Raw genomic sequence first — 23,548 nt, 5'->3', positions numbered from 1 at the left:
CCATCCAGACTGTTAAGCGCATGCGTAGCACTGAGGAATTGGGCAGCCATTCAAAGAGACACAGATCGGGACCGCCTTAACCTTTGGGGTTTATATGTCTGGGTTTTTCCCACGCTTCTTCAGTTTGTTAGGATTCCTGTTATGTACAAGCAATAAAACATTAGAGACCAGTTCCTTGTCTCAGCATGGTTCCTGGCTGTTAGGACACTAACTTTTTGAAACCAAATCAGAAAACTAGGGAAGGAGATGAAATGTCATTCACTGGAAAACCTTGGCTAGCACACAGGATGAACAGAATTAACTTCATACTGCTTACTTACTGCAGGTCTATCATATATTGCCATATCCATCATAAAATACATGGAACCTCTATGTCTAAGGCTAGTATGCAGTTGGGTACCAGCTGTCTGAACCCAGGCCAGATGCATTGGACCACTTCAAGCAACAAGTGGGAGGTTGTTTTTAAATGCTTCCCCATCTAAAAAATATCCTACTAGAAAAACAACCATCCCAGGAAGAATCCAACCAGCCTCTTTCTAGTTTCTATGAAGTGCGGCTGTCACAGGCACAAAAATGAAAGCCTCCTTTCATGCTATCATCAACCAGAGCAAAGAGAAGACACAGATCAATTCCTCACATGAAACAGCTGAGCAAAAAGCAGGAAGAACAGTTTTGCCAGCAAGTTACCTATCAGTATTCACCAAGCATCCATACCTCTTAGGGGTATCTGTATTTGGAGATCCTGAAGCTGGTGGTAGCCAAATCCAACATTGCAACATAAACCCAAATTCAAACCACAGCCTGGCCTTCTCCAACTGCTGTTTGAAGAGCCACACATTTCCTCACCAAGAATTCTCAGCTGTTTTGTACAACATTTTCAGTCATGCCAAAGCAGAATGACTTGGAGACAAGAATGATGGGATCTGAAGCTTAACAGCTGTGGACCAAGAGTCAGAAATGGAGGAGAGAAGGTACCTGGCCACAAAAGTGTACAATTTACAAACCCTATGGTACTGGAGAATATTTGTATGAGAGGAAACAAGGCTTCACAGTCCCTAGGACAGATGGTTTAAGCTTCCACTTTTTAGCATGATGCAGTTCTCATGTTTTAGCTCTATTTGACTCCCTGTTCATTTGACTTAGTTCTTTTACATGTTTCTATCTCCTATTGCACATTCCCTCTAAGTAGTTCAGGATAAATATTCACAGAATTCTCTGCCTTTCTTGCTGTAACAATCCCATCAGGTAAATGAGGCTGAGATGAAAAGAATGACCTAATGTCTCCATATCAGCCTTTTATATCTAAGTTTAAATCTGAAATTGATTTTCTTTGAACATGGGTTCACAGTGATTTTGTTCACACATTATAGTAAACTATAACGTGGTTCATCTGGTTTTGTATGAACAGTATTGCTCGAAATTATCATACAATAGACTTTAATTCAATATGTGAACCCAGTCACTTTATTCAATATATTTAATTAGACATACAGTTGTTGTCCTGCTCCCTGAAAGCACTAAACGCATTTTAGCTTTTATTTAATAAAAATTAAATAAAGCATATTAATTCTACCACCCACATATTTAAAAGGTAATTTGTAGCATTCTACCCCAATCTGGGTCCCCTAGATATGTTGCACTTTACTTTCAATAATCCATATGGAGACCCCAGAATCTTCTCTTTTCTTCTTGCTGCTACCATAAACCCAACATTTCTCCAACTTGGTGTTCTTCAGATAAATGAGACTGCAGTTCCCAAAATTCTCAGGTGTTTTCACTGTCATGTTAGCTAGCAATTCCGAAGTTGTTGTCACAAAACCTCTGGGGGCACCAAGTTGGAAAAGCTACATTAGACAGTTATGGGCACCAAGTCAGTTATGGGCACCAAGTTATGGGTAACAGTCAGTTATGGGCACCAAGCAGGGAACTGGTAGGAGCATATACATTTCCTGTAAAATACCTTTTTCCCCACAGTTAATTCATTAACTGTGGGCAAAAAATGATGGGCATCAATTCAAAATAGATGAGAACTAACAAGCTTCGCTCTCATCCTTGGCCTTGTTGGACAGAAGATCTCTTATTCGCAAAGAACTGAAAATGGTTCAACTCTCCCATGTAGAAATAACAAGCACAGACATATTCCCAGGAACCTTAATTCTCCAAGTAACAGTTTGCCAACTGGAAGTATACATTGATGCACTATCTGTCCCCTTTAAAACCTTTAAAAACAATGCTAACTAGCACAACTTGTACAAATTTGGATACTGTTTGGCACAACCAGAATATTATAAATCAGTCTGAAAGAGACACAGTGTTATAATATAAAATGTCTGCTTTTCCAGTCTAAGTGTTCTCTCTTTCCCTAGAAACACTGATTTATTTTCTCTGCACAACTGTAGGCTAAATCAAGAGAAGGACTGCATTTCAACCATGAAATGTTACGTTATCATGTTATTCTGCTTTTCACTGCTTGGAACACTATGTTTAGTTTAGGAACAAGACTGACAAATTACAAAATAATCCACAGTGTAGAGGCAAAGATGACAAGGTACTTTCTGGCCAACCCTTATGAAGAAAGCTTGACAGAATTGGTATGTTTCACTTAAAGATGAGACCATTACAAAAGATATTATATCATTTACTTGAAGGATAGTTACACACATGATGGAATCATTACTTCAAAGCAAAGGATTACATACCAGCAAATTACAAGAAAAAGGATTCAGCTAAACATTAGAAAGAAATTAGAGTATTAATTGTCTGAGAAGGGAACAGACTGTTTTAGAAAGTGGAAGAGTCATAATCATTAAAGGTTTTAAAGCAAAGTCTGGATAGCTATATTAGGAATGCTGTAACACTAGATACGTGGCAGTGCAAGAGACTAGATTAGATGACCTTTGTGTTGCCTTCCAACTATATGCGTAAATTTTAGGTCCATCAGTGATCATAAACTTACTCTGAGAACTAATTTTGGTATGCGGGCAGCAAGCTAGCAATTCCTCACTCCACTATTTACTAAAAAAAAAAGTAGATGGATTAGTTGACTACCATCTAATTTTATTTTAGGTACGCTTGCTTCAGATATTTTGATTTTGCTAACTGAAAATCATTTTAATGATATAATATTTACAAATGTCACACAGAAGACACCACAGAAGTAAAGAGTCCCAACTAAGGTCAGCACAAGGGTCTTCTCTGTTTGTATTTAAAACCAGTAGCCAATGATGACTTGCTAGCATGTCCACATGTATGCTTTTCCACTCACTCCAAAACAACCCAATAATCTATACAAAGTTTCCACACTGTCAAAACAATTACCCTGTTGGAAACAGCTCTTATATTGGAGGAGCTACTAAGAACAGGATGCATACCAGCAGGAATGTATGAAGGAGTGAACAAATACAGGAGTATTTTTTCTCTCAGCTGGAAAGCTAAGGCTGTTAGTATCTCACATACAGTAAATGAAATGGGACTTGGGGAAAAATAGTCATCTCAACGTTTGCTGATATAGAATTAGGAACAGGAGCTGAGGTTTCTAAAATTGGGGATTTTGTTTGCATTTTCTGTTAGAAACACATCTTGGTAGACTATGCCATGCCCTCCGACTTCATCTAGCAGGAGACGATTGAAGTATTTTTACTTCAGGCACTATCACACCTCAGGCAATTCCAAGATAAACAGTCCAAGCTGGCCAGGATTACTAGAAATCTGAAGAGTCTCATTCTGCTATACAACAAAAACTATTCTCTTTACTATAAAAAAAATAAGTTTTCTTATACAGTTATATGCAGTGCTTTCTCTTTATAAAACTATATTTCTTAGCTCTTAGTAAACCTTCAGAATTTCAATAACTAGTTAAGTCTTTTTCCCCAGTATCAACTGCATCCAAATTCTATAAATTGTAAAATTCCCCTCTCAGTCCAGTAATACTTACTACTTTCTCTATTCACAGTAATAGTTACCTAAAATTCAAAAATATTAGGATGCAGTTCACCACATCTGGGAAATATGCAGATAGATAGATAGATAGATAGACAGACAGACAGACAGACAGACAGACAGACAGACAGACAGACAGACAGACAGACAGAAACAAGAAACTCATTATTTGAATGCTCATGCAAAGCAGCACATTTGTGCTTAAGATGTACCTGAGAATCTAAGGGAAATTGACTTTGCTGGAAAACAGGTTGCTTGCTAATGAACCAAACTTCCTTTTCCCTACTACCTCTATACCCCTTGTGAAAAAATGTTTAAGTTTTGCAAAAATCCCAAGGTCCGGATTTAGGCAGATAATCAAGACAATCAGAAACGCCTATGTTGATATGATCAGTATGAAGTATTAAAAATGGCTACATAATTTGCAGTTGACATTACGGTCATGCCCTTCTGATCTGATAGACCTCAAGTAAGAAAAGTTGTCTTAGAAAGTTTAGAAAAAAGAATGTATGAGGCCCATTTCTCAGCCATTTGTTTTCACATATCTGTTTTGACTAGCCAAGTTACTATGAGAATTAGTCTTGTAACTTTTCATTCCCTCCAAAATGCAGTATTAAGACTCCTAATGGAAGGGGGGAAAGGCTTAGAATGGCCTTCTCCAATCTGGTATCTTCCAAATAAAATGGTCTTCAATGCTCATAATCCCATGACAGGTAGAGATTATGAGAGTCAAGATCTATCACATTAGAGGGCAGTTGAGAAATATTACCCTGAAGTTTCTCTTGCCTGAGACAAGCGAAACTCAAAGCTGCCTTCATTTGTAGAACACAAGTGCACAGCAATTTGGGGTATAACATTATGTTTTGGCCACGTTATTTTTACGTATCTAATACTCCTTGTACAATGCTTAATATGTATGTATATGTTTTAATGTTAGTCCTATACTATTTAGGCATGTAATATGGGAAAAAAAATAGGAAAAGTAAGAAGTTGTGAGGAAAATGGAGGAAATGTACTAAAAGAGTCTCTCTGTACTTCACCCCTTCCTCTCTTCCTCTCAGGAGGCACTGTGGGGAAATTGCTTTCTCCAGGATCAGAGAAAGTTTTCTTCAAATACATCTCACTGTCACTTCGCAGATGAGGTACATACTCATAAAGCCACTTTCATCTCAAACACGCTATAATGGAAGAGTAGTGAGGCTTGGGTCGAAGGGATTTCTGATTTTAAAAATGCAAAAAGGAATGTCGATGATGAAGCTGCATTCTACCTCATGCTCAGTAATGTTTAGCAACTTTCATCATATTATTTTGGTCACCATTTCTCACTTCACTCGCCTTCTATAATGCAAAAACTCACTCTATGAAAATTGAGAAAGAGGGTTCATAAAGTCCAGGTCTGACTAGACGTCAAATTACCCCTAGACTTCCCTACTCATCTTTTAACTTTCTGGCTTTTGAAGACAGTTAAAAGGAATCAATGGCTCTCCAATGCTGCTAAATAACCACTCCCAGCATCATTAGCATGACCAGTGATGAGGGACTAGAGTTGTATCTTAACAATATTCAAAAAAGCCATTTTATCCACCTTAATCTAAAACAAGGTGTATTAACAGTGACAGAAAGATACTCTATCACATTCTCATCTCCCGATCCAATCAACCTGCAAGTTAGTTTTCAGGCTCCAAAGACTTCCCATTCACTTTCTACTTGCCCTCTTTACCTTTTATATTTTAGCAGGCACTGCCTGTTGCCAAGTTGCAGGCTTTTGTTGCTATGTTATTTTGTGTGCCAGAATATGACTAGTTGAAAAATGTTTCCATGGCAAGTGGTGCACTCTTGCCCAACTGGTCGATTCTGGAAGGAGAGGCGGGATCCATGTGAACTCATAATGACATAAGCTAAGACAAAATCCCACCCACCTGTTCTTAGAAGGGACATGAGTCTTCCTCACTCAGGTTTAAATGGTTACATCCTTCTCTGTATTTCCAGTGGCCCACCATCCTCCAAAAGGGAGTTATCCATCATCCAGACATACTGCAAGTAATATACATTATCCTTAAATGTGTGTTACTTGCAGTATAATTTAGGTCAGGATCTTCTTTGCTAACACCAGTTTTCTCATTCCTCAGAAAGCATGACCTGTTTGGTTCTTCTTCAAATTGACTCTTCACCCCTATCTTCAGTCCCCAAATCACGGCTGCTGCTGATGAAAAGGGATGGAACTTATGAATAACACATGCAAGTTGTCTTTTCCCAGAAGCCTCCCCCAATACTGAGCCTTCCAGTTGGACTATAAAATTCATAACTGTCATCCAGTACAGCTGAAATTTGACCTCAAACCATCTCTAATGCTCATAGTAAGTACTGATTGAAAAAATATATTAAATGAGTGTCTGAGGTTATAAGTTCATTTCCTAACACCTCTGTTTAAAAAGTATCATAGACCAGGAGGAAAATGGACTTCTGGACCCATCATGTTTGTCCCAAAATTGTTTGGATCCGAAACCTCAGATGCTGCCATTAATCATAAAACAAAGCTCTGAAAAAGGAGCACAGGTTCAAGCTGTGGCACTATAGTAAGGAGATGGGAAAGAAAAGATCCTAAATACTCAAATTTGGCAGCACATCAAAGTAGGTAGGTAGGTACGTAGGTGGATATCCATTTTCTAAAATACTGGCCTGGCCTTTGAACCAAGATAGAGAGGACTGTGATACTGGGGAAGGAGGCTGTGTTCTTTTCTTGCATTGCATCTGAAAAGCAGAGATTCTGAGGTAGGCCGCAACATGCTACCAACTTTAATGCTGTGCTTCAAGAACAAACAAAAGAATTGGAGATTCTACACTGCTGCTAAACACCCACTGCAAATAATGCACCAATGACAAAGTCTCCATTAAAAAAAAACAATCTGCAGAGATTAATTATTCATATCTGTTTTCTTCATACCAAAAAACAGAGTATGTAGGACATATGATATCTAGTTGGAGAAGCCTTAAAATGACGTTTATATACACTAAAAAGATGAAGGGGTCTCTCTTGAACAGGCCTGGGAGGCAGTATAAGGTGAGGCTGGTTTTTAGAGGAATCATTTGCATAATACAACTGCCAACTGTCTCAGGCCAAGACAGACAGCTGTGTGGGATCTGAATAAGCTATTAGAGGAGTTTCATTTCCTATCTCCTGCCTACATGCCTGCTGAGAGTAAGAAAAGATTTTAAGGTTTGAAGGAGAGGATCATGGCTTGAGGGCAGAGCAGATATTTTGCATTCTGAAGTTCCTGGGTTCAGCCTCTGGCATCTCTTGCTAAGAGTCAGGTAGCAGGCCATGGGAATGACCTCTACATGGAGAGCTGCTGCTGGCCACAGCAATAAAGCCTGGGAAAGAGGGTCAAACTCTGAAGCGCTAGCAAAGAACGTAGAATTCATCATGTGGGCTCAGGCAAAATGCTGCCTCTTTAGCTTGCAAAGTGGGATAACATGACTGTTGGCATTGGCAGGCTTGGGCTAGATCACCTTTGAGGTAGCAAACAACTTTGTGACAAGGATTTACTGAGATAATTTAATGGGTATGAAGACCCCTGAAATTTTAAGACTGGTTTTGAAGGAAAGCCACATACAACTTTTCTCCATCTTGGAGATAACAAAACAACTCCTCTCTCCTGCCAAGACACACACACACACACACACACACACACACGGTCCCCCACTTCTCTAGTGATGCTCCAGCTGCTGGGGAGAAAGTAATGAGTTAAGCTAGCAGAGCATTTGGCTGGACGCTCAGAGAAAAAGAAGGAATAGACTGTTCAGCCAAGTGTTTCGATTCCCCTGTCCTCCCTGCCCCCTTCCAAAACAGCACCAAGCAAGAGACAGCTGCAGCTTATAAGGAATGTGAGGGGCCCAGCCAGGGACTCCAGGGAAGGAAACCAGGCCTTATATGGCCACGGAGGCCGAATCCAATTTTTATCAATGAGCGGGAGCACAGAGACGCCCAGGCAGAGATAACCCAAAACCAGAGCTGCTCCAGGAGGTCCTGGCAGGAAGGTGAAGAGCACCTGCCACGTACCACCCAGCCCAGCCCAGCCCGGCCCAGCCCAGCACTGCTGCTGCCATCAGGGCAAGGCAAGACACTGGCTGCTCCCACTTCACTTCGGCAGACATCCAGCCCAGCCACTCCAGTCCCAGGGAAGGGAGAACAGCCTCCCCAGAGAAGTAATACTAGAGGAGTCTGAGCAATCAAAGCCCTCACGGTCAGCCTCAGCCTTTCCCTGCCAAACCTGCCCCTGGCTGAAGCTGCGCAACACCTCCCTTCGTGCAGAGAGGGCTGTTGGAGATCAGGGGGTGCCGCTGCTCCCCAAAGCAAAGCCTGACAGCAGAATCCAGGCCCTAACAGCTCTTCATCTACTGCACAGAAATCCCCAGAGCACCCCAGTTTTTTTCTTCCTAAAGCTAACCATGCAAAGGTGTGTTACAGGAGTTAACTTTTACACTGCTAGACTTCAGTCCCCATGCTGTGCAAAGCAGTGAAGGAAACAAATTGCTTCTTGCAGTTAATCTGGTGCTACGCAGAGGCCAAGGCCTTGCAGGCCTAGTGCATTAAAGCACATGCAGACAGCAGCAATGCTTAGCAGCTCTTTCCCTCCCTAAAGACTGCCAAGATATTTCCACCAAGGTAGAAACCAGGGATGAGGGTACCTTTGTTTCTCCACTGCTGTCTGACTCAGACACCTGATACGTAAGGTCCGTTTCCTCAAAGCCTGTAGCACTCATGCGCTGATCGCTGGTTGGGTCCGACCGAGGAGGGGAGTCAGGAGAATTCAAGCATGTCTGGATCAGCGCCTTCCCCGTCTCACTGGTGATCATCGGCTGCAGCTTCCGCGTGGCAAAAGTGTAGACGTGGCCTGTCTCACTGGCCACAAGTAGCAAAACTTGAGTACCCGTAAGGGTGGAAAGTTCATAGGCCTGGAGTGACAAGAGAGAAAGATGGTGAAGGAAAGCCGAAGTCAGGAACAAACTTCCAAAAAATGTCACTAGTAAGAAGAGGGAGCACAACTAGATTTATCTCACAACATGAGATATGCTTTTGGGTGGATTATGGATTATATAAACCACAATGCAGTTTGTATGTGCTTGGACTAAGCCCTTGGATAACCCAGCCATATGTGATTTGTGGTTTAGTGCCATATGTGAGTCTAGCCATTCTGGATAATTCAAGAAGGCATAGTTAAAGCAAACCATGGTTGAGAACGATGCATGATTTCAACCAACATGACCATCTCTTAGGTTTTATTCCATGATACTTTAAAAAAATAATTAAATGATGTCAGAATCTACTGCTATTGTTTCTGTAGTACTAGATAAGTTACAGCTTTCCTACTGTATTGCTCTGCTTGGTGCAGCACTAGCTGACCTTGGCTGAATGTCAGAGACCTGAGCAGAGTCAAACCTGGTTAGTATGTGGATGAAAGACCATGAGAAAAAAGCAAGGCTACAGGCTAGACTGGAAAGTCAAACAACAACAACCTGGAGAACAATAACTAGAAACCACTTCTGTATTGCTGCCAAGAAAACTATATGGAAATGTCCATGTAGCCACTTAAGAGTTGACCTTGACTCCTAGGAGACTTTATTTACACTTAAAAGAGCAAACTCTTTGAGTTGTAAGGGACATGTGAAAACACTGAAAACATACAGCCCTTATGTTTCAGGAGGGAGACAACTGCCTAGCTTGTATACTTCTTCTCACCACTGTTATGAACAGAAATTCATAGCTGTAATTCGCAAGCATACTTCCTTCCACTTGCAATCAGAAAATGCCACTTCACAATTCTAGGTTTAAATATATAGTGGCATGGTTCACATGGCGTGTTAACTTTGCTTTGTTCCTTCTTGGTTCATTACAGGCACTGTAATGGACAGAGTTTGTATGCTAAGCCATAAGCCAGAGCCTGCAATGTGGCCTCTCCAGTCCCTAGTCTGTGGCCCACAGGGCTCCAGATCACACTGCCAATGAAGTCAACTACAAGCCTCAAAAGCTTGCACATTAACAAATGTATTAGCCTAAAGCACCACAAGGTTTCTTATTGGTCTTCAGGTAAAACAACAACAATTATCTTTCAGGAAACTATCCAATGGGAGGCACTAGATAAAGCTTTATGTCAAGTTTAATGTAATCCGAAGGCCATCATTCTGAGTTTTGTACAGAATACTGACCCAGAGAGTTGAAACCAGATTTGGTGGCTCAGAAGACATTAATAATTACTAACTGCATACAATTAAAAACTGGGGTGGCCAGCATACCAAAGCACAAATCTACATCTGAAGTTCCTGTAGATCATTCCCAACCTGGTTCCTTTCAGTTGCGTTGGACTACATTTCCCAACAACTTTTACCTTCCTCTGCCTTCTATCAGCAAGGTATGACAGTAATACAAATCTAATGCAACTGCATAACCTGGGAAAGGTCTGCTTGATTATAGCAAACTTGGCTCTATTTTCCATTTCCAGAACGAACAGTTAAGACAGAGATGCATTCCTGGAAATCGGACGACAGAAAAAGAAAATATTAAAAATAGAGCATACACTATGTTGAAGACAAGAGTAGCAACTGAGCAACCTGACAAGAAAGTTACTTGGAGGAGGGTGACTGAGGACACAGGGTAAAGAAGAAACAAAGTTCGAAGCTAAAACATGCAAGTTAAATGGGTAGCCTCTAAGTCTGAAAGATTCCATTTTGATAAGGCATGAATATATATTCCCATCTTTCCACGTCTTCCACAAGTCCTGCAACTTATCAGCCATCTGGCAATGTTGTGCTCTCTCTTTATCTACAATGTTTGCTACACCCTCCACCCTTATCCCTCTGGCTCCACTAACCCAAGTTTGCCAATTTCTTCAAGACATTACCTGCCTGTCTTGTTCCTCTCCAAATAGTTCTTCAAAGTGCAAAGCCAATTGGATGCCATGCCCCTAATTTATGCATGGGCTTCAGATGAGGCAAGAGTATGTGATGAGGCACCTACTACATCTAATGCTGAAAAGCCAAGCCCCAGTGTTGAGAAAAGGCATATTCCTCTACTACAAACACTATTCTCGGAAATACACACATCAAAAGAGAGGGTCCAACCACCTAGCCAGTCTCTGTGTGGAAAGCCAAAGAACAGACAGATGGAGTAGTGCTTGGCTGCACAAGGAAGCACTTTGGATGGGATGGTCTACTCAGGCATATGCAGCCTGGCTCTTGTAATCAGAACTGAGGAGGTCTTGCATGCTCCCGAGGAAGCTAGGAGCTCCAGCATTTAAGGCCCTACCTCAATGTAGCACAGTGCTGACATAAATTCCATGACAATCCAAGCTCTCTTTGCTTTCTGGAAACCTGGTCTTTATGTTGCTTTCTACCTTATACTTTTGCTTCTTTGAACCTCAATTGAAAATATAATTCTGCTTTTGCCTTCAAGTGTAAGTGCCGCTGAAATTTTATCATCATGTAATGTAACTGTTAATAACCTTGCATGGCCTTGTGGGCCAAAAAAGATGGGAGAGTAGGCATGAGACCTTTCCAGTGCGTGACAATGTACAACACGGACACTGTCATATATACTAGGCCAAATTACTGGTCCACCCAGCGCAGCACTGTTATTCAGACCAACGACCACAATCCAGGAGTTCTGGCCCAGAGCCTTTTGAAACAGAGGATGGATATTCTACATGCAACCTATGTGCTCTGCTACTGAACTATATTTCCTCTTTTCCCTGGGTAGACAGAAGAGGCAGAAAGACAGGCTGAAGAATTATCACCGAGTGTTAATGTTTAACGGAGACTTCATTGTCAACTAGCCAGCCTGGATTTCCCAGGAATGATTAGAGGATTAGGCACATCCTGAGGGTAGCAGAATGTTGACTGGGGGCACAGCTCTTAGGCTACATGAAGGGATTTGGAATATGAGGTGGGTGGTCATGAATGTTTTTTCACCAGGCTGTGTTTGCAAAAGTGCCCTGGACATGGCAGCCGATGTAAGACACAAGTACAGGATGGTGGGGGGACCTAGTTTGGCAGCACTATCTGTGAAAAGGATCTGGGTGTCCTTGTCAACCAAAAGTTAAACATGAACCAGATGTGATGTGCCTGCTAAAAAGGCAAATGCTGTCTTAGGATCCCTTAACAGAAACACAAAGTCCAGATCATGGGAAATAATTTTTTCTTCTCTGGTCTGCCATGGTCAGACCCCATTTGGGCTACGTCGTCCTCATCTGGGCACCACAGTTCAAAAGGGACCATGACAGATAGGAGTAAGCTTAGAGAAGGATTACCAAGATGGTGTAGTGTTTGGAAATCAAACTCGGTGAAGAACAGTTAAAGGACAGGAGTATGTTTAGCCTACAGAAAAGGCAATTAAGGGGAGATAAGATGGCAGACTTCAAATATATGAAAGGCTGTCATATAGAAGAGGGAATGGACTTATCTCTATTGCTCCAGAGGGCAGGACCAAAACCAGAGAAATAAAACTACAAGGAAGGAAGTTCAGACTAGACCTCAGGAGGAACATCCTGACCGTACAAGTTATCAGCCAGTGGAACTAGCTGCCACATGACATGGTGAGTTCACCTTTACTTGAGGTCTTCAGAGACTGTATGTCCACCTGTCAAAGATGCTGTAGTGCAATCTTTCTTAATGTGTGGTCTGAGGATCCTTGGAGGTCCCCCAAAATCCTCTCAGGGGTCCACAAAATCAAAATTATTTACCAAATATTGAAGATATTTGCAAAAATTTAAAACAATGTCACTCTTATCATAATTGTTTTTAATTTGTTAAAAATATAGGGTTTTTTCATGAAAAATATTTTATGTTAATAACTAATGGGTTTAATATTGTTATTTTTACATTATTCAATAAATAAATATTCTACAAATGTGTCAATTTTAATTTTTAATATGGTAAATATTGATAAATATAACCCAAACAAACAAAAATTCTTTTGGGGTCCTCCGTAATTTTTAAAAATAGGAAGGGGTTCTGAGAGCAAAAAGTTTAAGAAACACTGCTGTACTGGATCCCACACTGAACATGGGTTGGACTAGATGACCTCTACAGTATCTTCCAATTTGATTATCATGGCTCTCTTGGGTTTATGCTTTGTTTCTGATGGAGATTTATTGTGATGTCCTTTCTCTTTTTTATCTTTTATCTAGGTTGATATTTGTTATTGTACACTATCCACAGTTCTTCAGGACTGCAGTGGATTTTAACTACCATCAGATTGATTAAACCATTGTTAACAAAAGAAAACAAGTAATGCAATTACAAACGAAACCATAGAATTGTGAATGTTATATGAATATTTACTAACATAAAACACAGAAACTACAGGGAACAAGGAGGTGGCTATATAGGTTTTTCATAGCACAAAACTGCAAAGCTAAACTACATTTTGATTAGTAGTTATGATGGACAATTCCCATCCTGGGGGGCACTGAGCTAGGTCATATTGAACAAATCCTGGCATAGTCCCTTTCCAATCTGGACAAAAGATGTAATCTGTTGGCTTCAGTGCAAATCAGTGTAAATGTCTGAGGAAACAGTTAATTGAGCAATGGGCAGCTAGAAATCTCAGAACATACTGGATTTTAATCATAAAGAACTATCCCTGCAGAATTGCCCAAGATGCCACAAAGAACAGTACCTTATTTCCAAAATAATGGCATCCAGCCATAAGTTTTTGCAAACTCACAAAGCAAGATATAGAGGCAACAGACCTTTGGAAGGGATTTCAAAAGCTTTATAATCCTACATGCTGAAAATCTGCTGGCTGAGAACAGTGATAGGTGGCCATCTACACCATCCAAAATTCTCTAAGGGAAAAGAGCTTGCTACCTTTTGAGATAGTTTATTCCACTCTCAAACAAGTGCACCATCAAGACATTCTTCTTAAACTTCAGTGGAAAACTCTTTTCTAGTCATTTGAATCAAGCCCCATCATACCTTAAGCCAAGCAAAATAGATTTCCTTCATCATCTATCTGACAATCCTTCAAGTATTTGAAGTCAGCGACCCTATCATGCCCCCCTTGTGTCTTCTCCAGGCTAAACATACTCTAACTGTGGCAATTCTCATGACAAATGTCAGAGGAACAATGCAAGGTCAATGTCAAACCAACAACTAATATTATCAACACTGACTGGCAGCAGCAAATGGGCCTTTCTCTAATGTACCTACAGATGAGAGAGATTGGAAGAGGGATCTTTCTTGTGCTAACTATGGGTTCTTCCACCTAGCTACAATGCCTCCCCTATTTCACAGAACATGGTCTGAAGGAACATGGAGCAGCAGCTTGCTGAAGCTATGCAGATGGGAAAGAACCTTAAGAACCTTAAACAGCCTTGACATGCACTAGATACAAAAAACAAAACAAAAATATAGCAGAAATAAATAAGTATAGGCTGTTGTACAACGCTCTTATCTCTTAAGCCTCAGATAGTGCTCTTGGTTTGTTCACTTCCCCTCTAAGACAACATTGTACAAACCAAAGCACAATGCAGTTTTACCAAACTGTACATTGTCTCCTATCAGGCTCACCTAAGCATCTGCTCCAAGAAACAGGGTATGCCAAAGCATCTGAGGACTAGTAATTCAGATTTCACTTTTAAACCCAACATTTGTACTCCAAAACATGAGATTGTTCTAAGCTGACATATTCACATCCTTTCCAAATTATCAGTTTACCTATTTCCATTAAATATTTAAAGCACAGCACACAAGATCTGGATGTGATGCAGAAGTACAATGCTTGAAGCTTAGGTTGAAGTGGATAAAACTTAAAACGAGAAAGAATAAGATACAAATTTTACATAAGGAAGGATGAGAAGGCAGGAAATGAATCTTCTGTTCCCCTTCTTCATTCAGATTATCTCTTATCTTTGTTCCTTCTCTACATCTAGCTGACTCCCTTTAAATAAAAAAAATTAAAAAGAACTTGCTGACCCAAGTTGCCTGATATCAAAAGTTTCCTGTATCAGAAAGGATGCAAAATACACAGATGTAAATATACCAAGGCTAAGAAAAGATAGCAATTCTGATCCAAAAGCAACATGACTAGAATTTCACCCTCCTACTCTAAAAACCCAAACTAGTGCATTGAAGCATTGCCCAGAACCATTGGAATGCGGTTCTAGAGCCCACAGTAAAAGGGAGAAATTGGCAGAACTTAGGGAAAGGGGTACCTCACTCAGGCAGCAATGCTCTACCCAGAGTGCTCCACTTTTAGATGAAGCCAAAAACTTTATAGACATTGAGGAAGCTACTATACATATGTGTCTATGTGTAAATGAGTAAATGAGTATAAGGACATATGTGCATATGCACATAAAAGCGTGCATCCCACTAGTCTCACTGGTGTTTCGGTGAAGCCACAATTACTCTGAAATATAAACAGTGGATTTGACACAACTATGAAGTTATCTTGTGAATGTTCCATTAGAAAATGTTTTGATCCCAAAATGGACTGTTCTATCCTCAGAAGGGCTGTTCTGAATACTCCTAAAGTGGTCGGTCCCTAGAATACATCATTCCAAAGTGATTTGATGTGTCCAACCCTATTCCAGAAGTGATTTGATGTGTCCAACCCTTTCTAGAATACTTAGAATGTACATTTTGGGCTTAGACCATTTTCTGAACACTTGGGAATGGCCTGCTCAGGGTCAAAGAGCCTGTGATGGAATCTTTTGCACACTCATAGTTTTGGAACCATTTCTAAAGGGCTGAAAAGATAGATGCACATCAACAAATCTGTTACCCTTCGGAATGCAGAAAGAGATGAGACTCCCAGCACTGCTTTGCCATTCAAGATATTATAAGATAGTTTGCACACTCTGTTAAGTCTCCTTTTCTTTTCTTTTTTTTTCTTTTTGGCCACTGTGTCATTCTCCAGATTTGTTGGCATAGCCTGGTTAGAATCAACCTTTAGTGATTCTTCTTATGTTGTTTGCCATATTTCAGTGAGTATTCCATCAGTTTCTGTAGCCTTCCAACTTGTTAATAACCAGAGTGCTGATCTAACTTCATCTTCTAGTATTAGAGATTCTTGTAAGTAGCAAATATCTTCTAAGGTATCTTGGATGTTGACATCTCTACTGTAAGTGTTTCAGTATAGTCCTTCCATCGTTGTTGGATCCCCTTTGAATTGGTTACTATCTGACCACTGGAGTCCTTTAGCATACCAATTCGAGGTTGAAATCATTGCAGTGGCAGAAATTGTAAGTTGGTCTCCCGCTTCATTTCAATTTCCATTTTTTTAATAAGAATTTTATTAAGTTTCAAAGAAAGATAAAAGCTACAGAAAAACAAAAAAAACTACAAACAAACAAGAGAAAAAACTAAAAAAGTGTAGAAACACAAGAGAATTTTTTTCCAAAGTTACAAAAAGAGGTGACTTCCAACTTTTAACAGCAAGGATATACAAAAATTTCCATAATCAGTCCCTTACTCTATATTAAACCAAAATCACATTATTTCTACAAATCATTCCATTGACACATTGTAAAAATCACTAAATACAGTTACTCCCCCCCTTATATTAAAATAAAAAAATACATATAAACCTCTTAATCAACTTCCCCCCCAGCCAAACCCTAAAAGCAATCCAGATAAATATTCTTCAACCCTTATCCCACTTCAAAATAAACCAAAACATTTACATATCCCCACAATGTGCACAGAGCTTTTCTCTTGAAAAAATCAAACAGCCCAACTGCCCCCCTCAAAAACACCAACTACTCTTCAAGAGACCTCCCATACATAATAACTGCTTCTTTTCCATGGCATTCCACCAGAAGATCAATTTCACTTGTGGCTTGCAACTCGCTCTCTCCCTTAAATTTCTCCAACTCAGCTATCCAATCTTCATCCAGCATTTCAATAGAAATCCCGATCTCACTCTTAGAAGAGACATTTCTGTCACTATTAAATTCCTCAGTTTCATCCATGACATCCCCAACCAGATGACACATTTTAGACCTCATATTTTCCACAATGTCCTGAATGTTTTACGTAAAAACTTGGTAGGAGTCAGAAAGAATCTGTTTAAAATCTTGGTGGAAGTCAGAGAAAGTTTGTTTAAAATCCTCCATGTCTCAATGCAGTAGATTATGGTGCCCCCTAGGAGCTTAACCAGTGAAAGTCAAAGATATGAAAGAGTTCCAGAATGTATTTACACATGTGGAAGTGAGATAGCAGACAGTTCCCCAGGGAAAGTACAAGCAGAAAACTGAAAGTTCAAAACAGACAATTCAACATGTAGGAAAATGCTAATACTTCCAAATTTAGTACAAAAATAATAACAGGGAGACAGTTATTTACTCTCAATCCTACTTAGTATTTGGAGAGAAAACAAAGTCCAAAATTTAGAAGAAGTTTTTTAAAAAATTAACCCCAAAAATAACGATGAGCACCAAGAGAGCCAACTTCTCCGGGCTGTAGAAAGCCTCTCTTAGGGTACGCGTACTTACAAGAAATATAAATTGGGTGATTTAGAAATGGGGTGGCCAGTCTTAGTATCCCTTTAAGGCTACAGCTTGGCTTGGAAAATGGTGACGTCCCAGCCTCCTGGCTAGCTCTTACCAGTCGAAAGCGAATGCTGTTTGCAATCTTCTGGCTGCAAGCAGCCGTCCGAAGGACAGATGGGGTGATTCTAGGTGTTTTCCTTTTTCTGGAAAAACACTCCTGGGCTTCAGGAAAAACCTGCCTGAGCCCAAAAAAACTGCCACGTTGTCAGTTCTGCCCACTGAGCCCACAGGCACAGCTGTTCAGTCCACCATGTCCCCACCAGAAGTCTTCATTTCAAATTCCTAAGCCATACAATCCAACTAATTTTCCTCTTTTATGATTCCAATTTTGGCATTTCAGTCTCCAATCACAAATAGCACATCTTACTTGCATATTCTGTCAATTTCAAATTGAACTTGATCATAAAACTCATCGACCTCCTTTTCTGCATCAATGGTTGGCACATAAACTCGAATGATTGTCATATTAAAAGGTTGTCCATGAAGTCTTATTTATTTATTTATTTATTTAGGTCATTGATTGCATTGTAGCCAAGTACTGTTCTTGCTATACCGTTCCTAACTATAAAAGCAATGCCGTTCCTTCTTGGTTTTCATGTCCTGAATAATAAACAGTGTGATCTTCTGACTGAAAGTGTCCAATCTCAGTCCATTTCAATTCACTGATGCCTAAAATGTTAATCTGTATTCGTTTCATTTCATCTTTCACTGTGTTGAGCTCTTCCATATTCACGCTTCTTATGTTCCATGTTCCTATTGTAATTCTGCTTTTGCAGCTTTGGATTTTCTTTTCCTGTATGCCAACATCAGTAACTAGACAGCCTGAAGTCTTTAATCTAGCCATGTCATAAACACCATTAGAACTCCAAAAGATCCTCAGCTCTTTCTCAGTAGCATATTGAGTTCCATCCAACCTGAGGAGCCCATTGTCCAGCACTATATTGTCGATCATTTTATATTTTCTATCCATGTGGTTTTCTTGGTAAAAATGTAAGAATTATTTACTATTGCTTTCTCCTGTATGGAATGAATTGATGCCTTTGCCATTGTCATTAAAGTGATCATCTGCCTCCAGCATCTTTCTATATTGCTGCTACTCAATATAAGTGTCTGCTTGCTTTAGCTGGGCAGCTGGGATGACCTACACGCCTTGGGTGACCCTGCTGGGAATATATACCCTTGGCATACACGCCCAATGTTTTTTGCTCATCCCTCCAAGGAACACACACCCCTGCTCGGATGAAGCAGCATAGTAGTACTGAGGGCTTGTCATATTGGGGGCCTTTGAATTAATCCAGAAAAATAGAACTAATTCCCTTCTGTTGCTAATCGGATCCACTGTCAAACTGTTCTTATAGTTAGTCTTTTAAAAGCATTCAGTGGAATTTACCTTCCTGTAAGTTCTTTGTCTTGTCCTGAATTGTGGGAAGATACCATATAGATCTTGGCTTTCTGTGTGACATCTTTTTCCAACTATCTTTTCTCAAAGCTATACCCCTCTAGTAATACCCATCTCACTTCATAAGCATTAGTTTCTAGTCCCCCTTGTTGCCTACTTGTCACCTGCTTCAGTTCTCAAAATCTGTCTTCAAGTTGATGCCTAGAACTAGATATAGGATTTGAGGTGAGTTCTGTTCAAAGCAGAATATAATGGGGAAGTACTTTCCATGATTTGGAAACCACAGTTCTAAATACGCAATATAAAATTGATTTTGTCTTTTGCTAGCTGTAACGCATGACTGGCTCAGATTCAGTCTGTAATTAAGCACAATTACAAGATTCTTTTCATATATTCTTTTACCAAGCCAGATATCTATCTTGTACATATACATTTTATTTATTTTTCCTAAGTAGAAAAGTGTGCATTTGTCTCATTTATTTATTTAATTGATCGATTTAGCTGCCACCCAACTCCAAACGGGCTTACAACATAACAAACAGGGTAAAAATATCCTGTTTAAATTTCAGGCTGTTACTTTCAGCCCACTTCCCTAATCATTTTGAAGTTTGTTCTGTCTGCAACCATATTAACTATCCCACCCACTCAGTGCCATCTACAAGTTTGATAAGCATTACCTCCACTTCTCTGTCCAAGTCATTAATAAAACTGCTGAAAAATACCAGTTTCCAGACCAAACCATGTGACTCCCTCCTTTGTTCCTCATTCCAGTTTGATAAGAAAACATCAAAGACCATGTTAGGTACAGTTTTAAACCATCTTTGGATGTACAAACTAGATGTGCCACTCAGCCTATCCAACATAATGCTGATCAGAATGTGACAGGCTACTTTGTCAAATGCTTTACTAAAATCAAAATGTATTATATCTGTAGCATGCCCACAATCTAAGGAAGTTGCCCAATGAAAATATGAAGTAAGAACTATTCTAGCAAGACTTGTTCTTTATACATTCTCATGCTGATTTCTAGTAAATCATGCCTTTTGTAACCACACCCTCACGTATTAGCAAAAATGATTCAAACTTATATATGTGTGTGTAGATGTGCTTGGCCACAACCACTTCCAATAAGTACATTTGTTATCAAGGACAAAGGGGAAAAAGTACTAACTCCCATTCAGATTATCTGCCAGATTATATTCAAATTTTCTCCAAATATTGCATCTAAACAGAAATTCTGGGCTGGTAAACTGTGACAGCCCTTCCTTCTCCAAACTGGACTCCTCCAAATGCACTGCAACTGTTACAGTATTCCCAATCAGCATGACTGATGACCATGTGAGCTGGGAATTCTGGGAATTGTAATTCAAACATATCTGAAGGTTGTCACTGCCTGTGATCTTGCATGCAATTCTTCCCCCTAAAATTGTGCAAGGCTGGTTATAACTACACAGAAGTGAGGAAATGTTATTTTGTACATGCTCAGAAAGACTTTTTATTATTCCACTTATTCCAGCTTCCAAATATAAATTAAATCTTGATTCTCTGCTTCTTCCCCAGCCATTTGCTTCTCTCTTTTTATCTACTTTGTCCTGATTAGCTTGCAGTCAGCTGCAATCTTCTAAACTTCATTACTTCCCAAATCAATTAATCAGAAATCCAACTGTGAATCACTCAACTATTTGAAATATGCAAGGTTCCCAAATCCAATAAACCATGGCTTGTTTTAGCCATAGTTTACTGAACAAACAACAGATTTAGACATAACAATACGCCAAGGATCAATAGCGCAGTACAGTACAGGACATTCTAATGTCCTGATACCTTTAAACAGTCACTTCCTATATTAACTACTCTTAAAGCATATTTTTTAGGCTCACACAGAGGCCTGAAAAAGTGGCTGCTTTAATGAACAGCAGAGAGCTGCTATGCTCAAATGAGGTTTGAAACATTTCTTCCAAACCATTTGCAAAGTATGAACACTTTTAATATATATGGCAAAATCTCACAGGACTGCCAATTCTTGAAAAGTTTTAGTGTTCTTATGTAAGATTTCACAAGGTTTCAGGCAAGAATGCATGATTTTGACATTCTTAGATGGGATATCAAGAGTGTGATTGCCAAAGTTTCACGAGATTGACAAGATTCTGACTTTTATAAATAATTGGCTGGAAAAGTTGGCAAACCCTGTTCTGAGCCATAAACCTGAGTTTACACCTACAATATCTGGATTCACACATCATATTATGCCAAAAATCAAATGAGCTGCATTATCTTTTAGTGCTATGTGTGAACCCAGCCACTCCTCCTCTTCTTCTGCTTAGGTCATGCACATCCCATACAAAGAGCTACACTCCCCAGCACCACGATCAACAAAGATAACAAGCATCAAGCACCATCCAACAATGACCTTCTCTGAATTTCACAAGAGCTTTGCTCTCATCCAAATCATTTACTGTGGCTCTTTTGTCCTGTGACCAAAGCGACTGACAGGAGGAACACAGAAACAGACTACAACTGACAGCTCACACGGACCATCATTCAACAAAAGGAAGCAGACAAGGTCAGAGAGCAGGAAAGCAATACATCTAGTGGTTAATTGGCATATCTTCCTGTTCAGAAAATTTCACCTGTCACTGCACAGCCTGGATTAAAAGACTCACATGCAGCCCTGCTGGAAAACACTAAAGAACCAACTACTCCAGCAGTCCACTTCCAACAGTAGCCAGCAGCAGTAGATGCTGCTGAGAAACTTCCAGGTACCACCCCGCCCCTAAGAGTGTGAGACAAACGAAGAAGATTGGATTTAGCCCTCGTGACTACAGATCGCTTTTAAATAGCAGCATTATAGCAGGAAATATGAACGCATGCGGGAAGTTAACAACCTCTGGTGACTCAAGGACCACAGGGCACATCAACAGCTATGCTCCCAAAATGTGTGGGGTACAATTTTGGTGGACTTGGGGGGGAGGTTTAGGGGTAAAATAGGTCTGTAAGCCTTGTAGAGGCTTAAGGCACCCATTTCATCCCATACACCCCAAAAAGGGAGCAACTATTTGGCACCACATATTGCAAAATAGATGCTGGATTTTTCACACTCCTGCCTTAAGCACTCACGAGGAGCCATAAGCAACATGCAGGTGAGCTTATGACATGACATGCGCAGGTGGGTGGGCTGGCATCATGAGTCTTGTTGGGGCGCTCCGTACCTCTTCTGTAACCATCACAGAAACAGACAGAGAAAGGAAGCCCCGTCCTCCAATCTGATCAGAAAAAGGCAACCAACTAGAGAAGCAGAGATGGGACTCTCCACTCTTCCTTAGCCAGTTTCCCACAAGCAAGTAAAATAGTAATAATTTTGGTATATTTATCAAATGAAGTTGATTATCACAGATACACTTAGTCTTCAAAATTCAAAGCTTTCTCTGTCCATATTTTTCACTAGACCACTTAAGGCTGAAATGCAAAATAGCCTGCCATGGCTGGACCAAAATAAGCTGGGTGAGAATATGTCAGTGCAAAAGCAAGTGTTGTGTTTTTGCATAAAGAATGAGGCAAATGCACACCAACCATCACTACGTTGTCATTCATCCCTGTATACGCAGAACCACTTGTCTCTAGCCAAAGCACTCAGATCATTTCGAGAACTTCAAGCAGGCAGCTTCTGCTGTCAATGAATAAAATGGAAAAAGGAAAGCAAAACAGCAGCCAGAAGTCCAGCTTTCAGGTGTGTGACCTGGCTTAAGTTCATGAAGAAGTATCTAGCCAGAAATTTTGCAAAACTATATTCAACCTACAACAGAGATGAAAGTCCTCAAAACTAAGCAAGAGATGCTCAGCCAAAAGCCAATAGTTATTGCCAATGTTTTTGGTAAACAGCTTAGTAGCCAAGGCATCAAGTTGGATACCTTAAGGACCCTGAGCAACAGAAAATCAATCATTAGTTCAAGATACTTTGAAAACTTGCCAGCATTATTTCATGAGGCTGAGTTTTTAAAATGCACATCTGCCACCTACTTGAAGAATGTTAAAGCCTAGCTTTCAAGCACTGCTGCAGACTCTTCTAGCAAAATGTCACAGCAGGTCACAAAGGAAGGACAAGCAAGGTGAGCTAAGCCAAGAATGGGATGCCTATAGTAGAACGAACTAGTAAAAACTAAATCCACATGGCTGCCTAGCAAAGCTGGCTGTCTCAGAAGAACATGTCCTTCTAGAATGGCTGCTAAGGGCCATATAGCCACATTTTTAAGAGCAAAGGGCATGTGCGTGCATGCCCACCCATGCATTCAAATCAATGCAGCAACATGCATACCCAGGGGACCCTTCACCATGTTCCGTAGTGCAACGAGGTATCCCCTTTTCCCTTTCAGCACCTAAGAATCCTGGATACCATGGACTTTTAGCCAAGGTGCTCTAAGTTTGCATTTTGCAGCCACACAAATACCTGAATCTAGCCATTTCAAGGAATCCATAAAATGACCTTACTAGAGATGCAGCAACACTGGATTTGGGTAATTCAAGCAGATGAGAATGAGAATGCTTTGGCATACCCCAAAGACAGCCCAACCAATGTGTAATACAGCCTGCCGGGTGCTCAAGAAACTTCCACTTCTGCCAATCCCAGGCATTCTATGCATAGGAGTTTTAATTAGGCTCAGTA

The 23,548-nt window shown here is 40.2% G+C and overlaps 1 protein-coding gene across 3 annotated transcripts in view; it reads right to left on the bottom strand.

Annotated features, from left to right (window-relative positions):
* The window catches only part of SRF (serum response factor), a 72,403-nt gene that overhangs the window by 38,799 nt on the left and 10,056 nt on the right, over window positions 1-23,548 (bottom strand). For all 3 annotated transcript variants that reach the window (XM_063302428.1, XM_063302414.1, XM_063302421.1), the window contains exon 2: window positions 8,629-8,895. In XM_063302428.1, the coding sequence (XP_063158498.1) occupies window positions 8,629-8,895 (267 nt within the window). The remainder of the gene's footprint in view (window positions 1-8,628; window positions 8,896-23,548) is intronic.

Source organism: Candoia aspera, chromosome 1, assembly GCF_035149785.1.
Source record: "Candoia aspera isolate rCanAsp1 chromosome 1, rCanAsp1.hap2, whole genome shotgun sequence".
In the NCBI taxonomy this organism is placed as follows: Eukaryota; Metazoa; Chordata; class Lepidosauria; order Squamata; family Boidae; genus Candoia; species Candoia aspera.
Note: the sequence above shows the minus strand (reverse complement) of the source record. Positions and strands in the feature narration are given on the sequence as shown.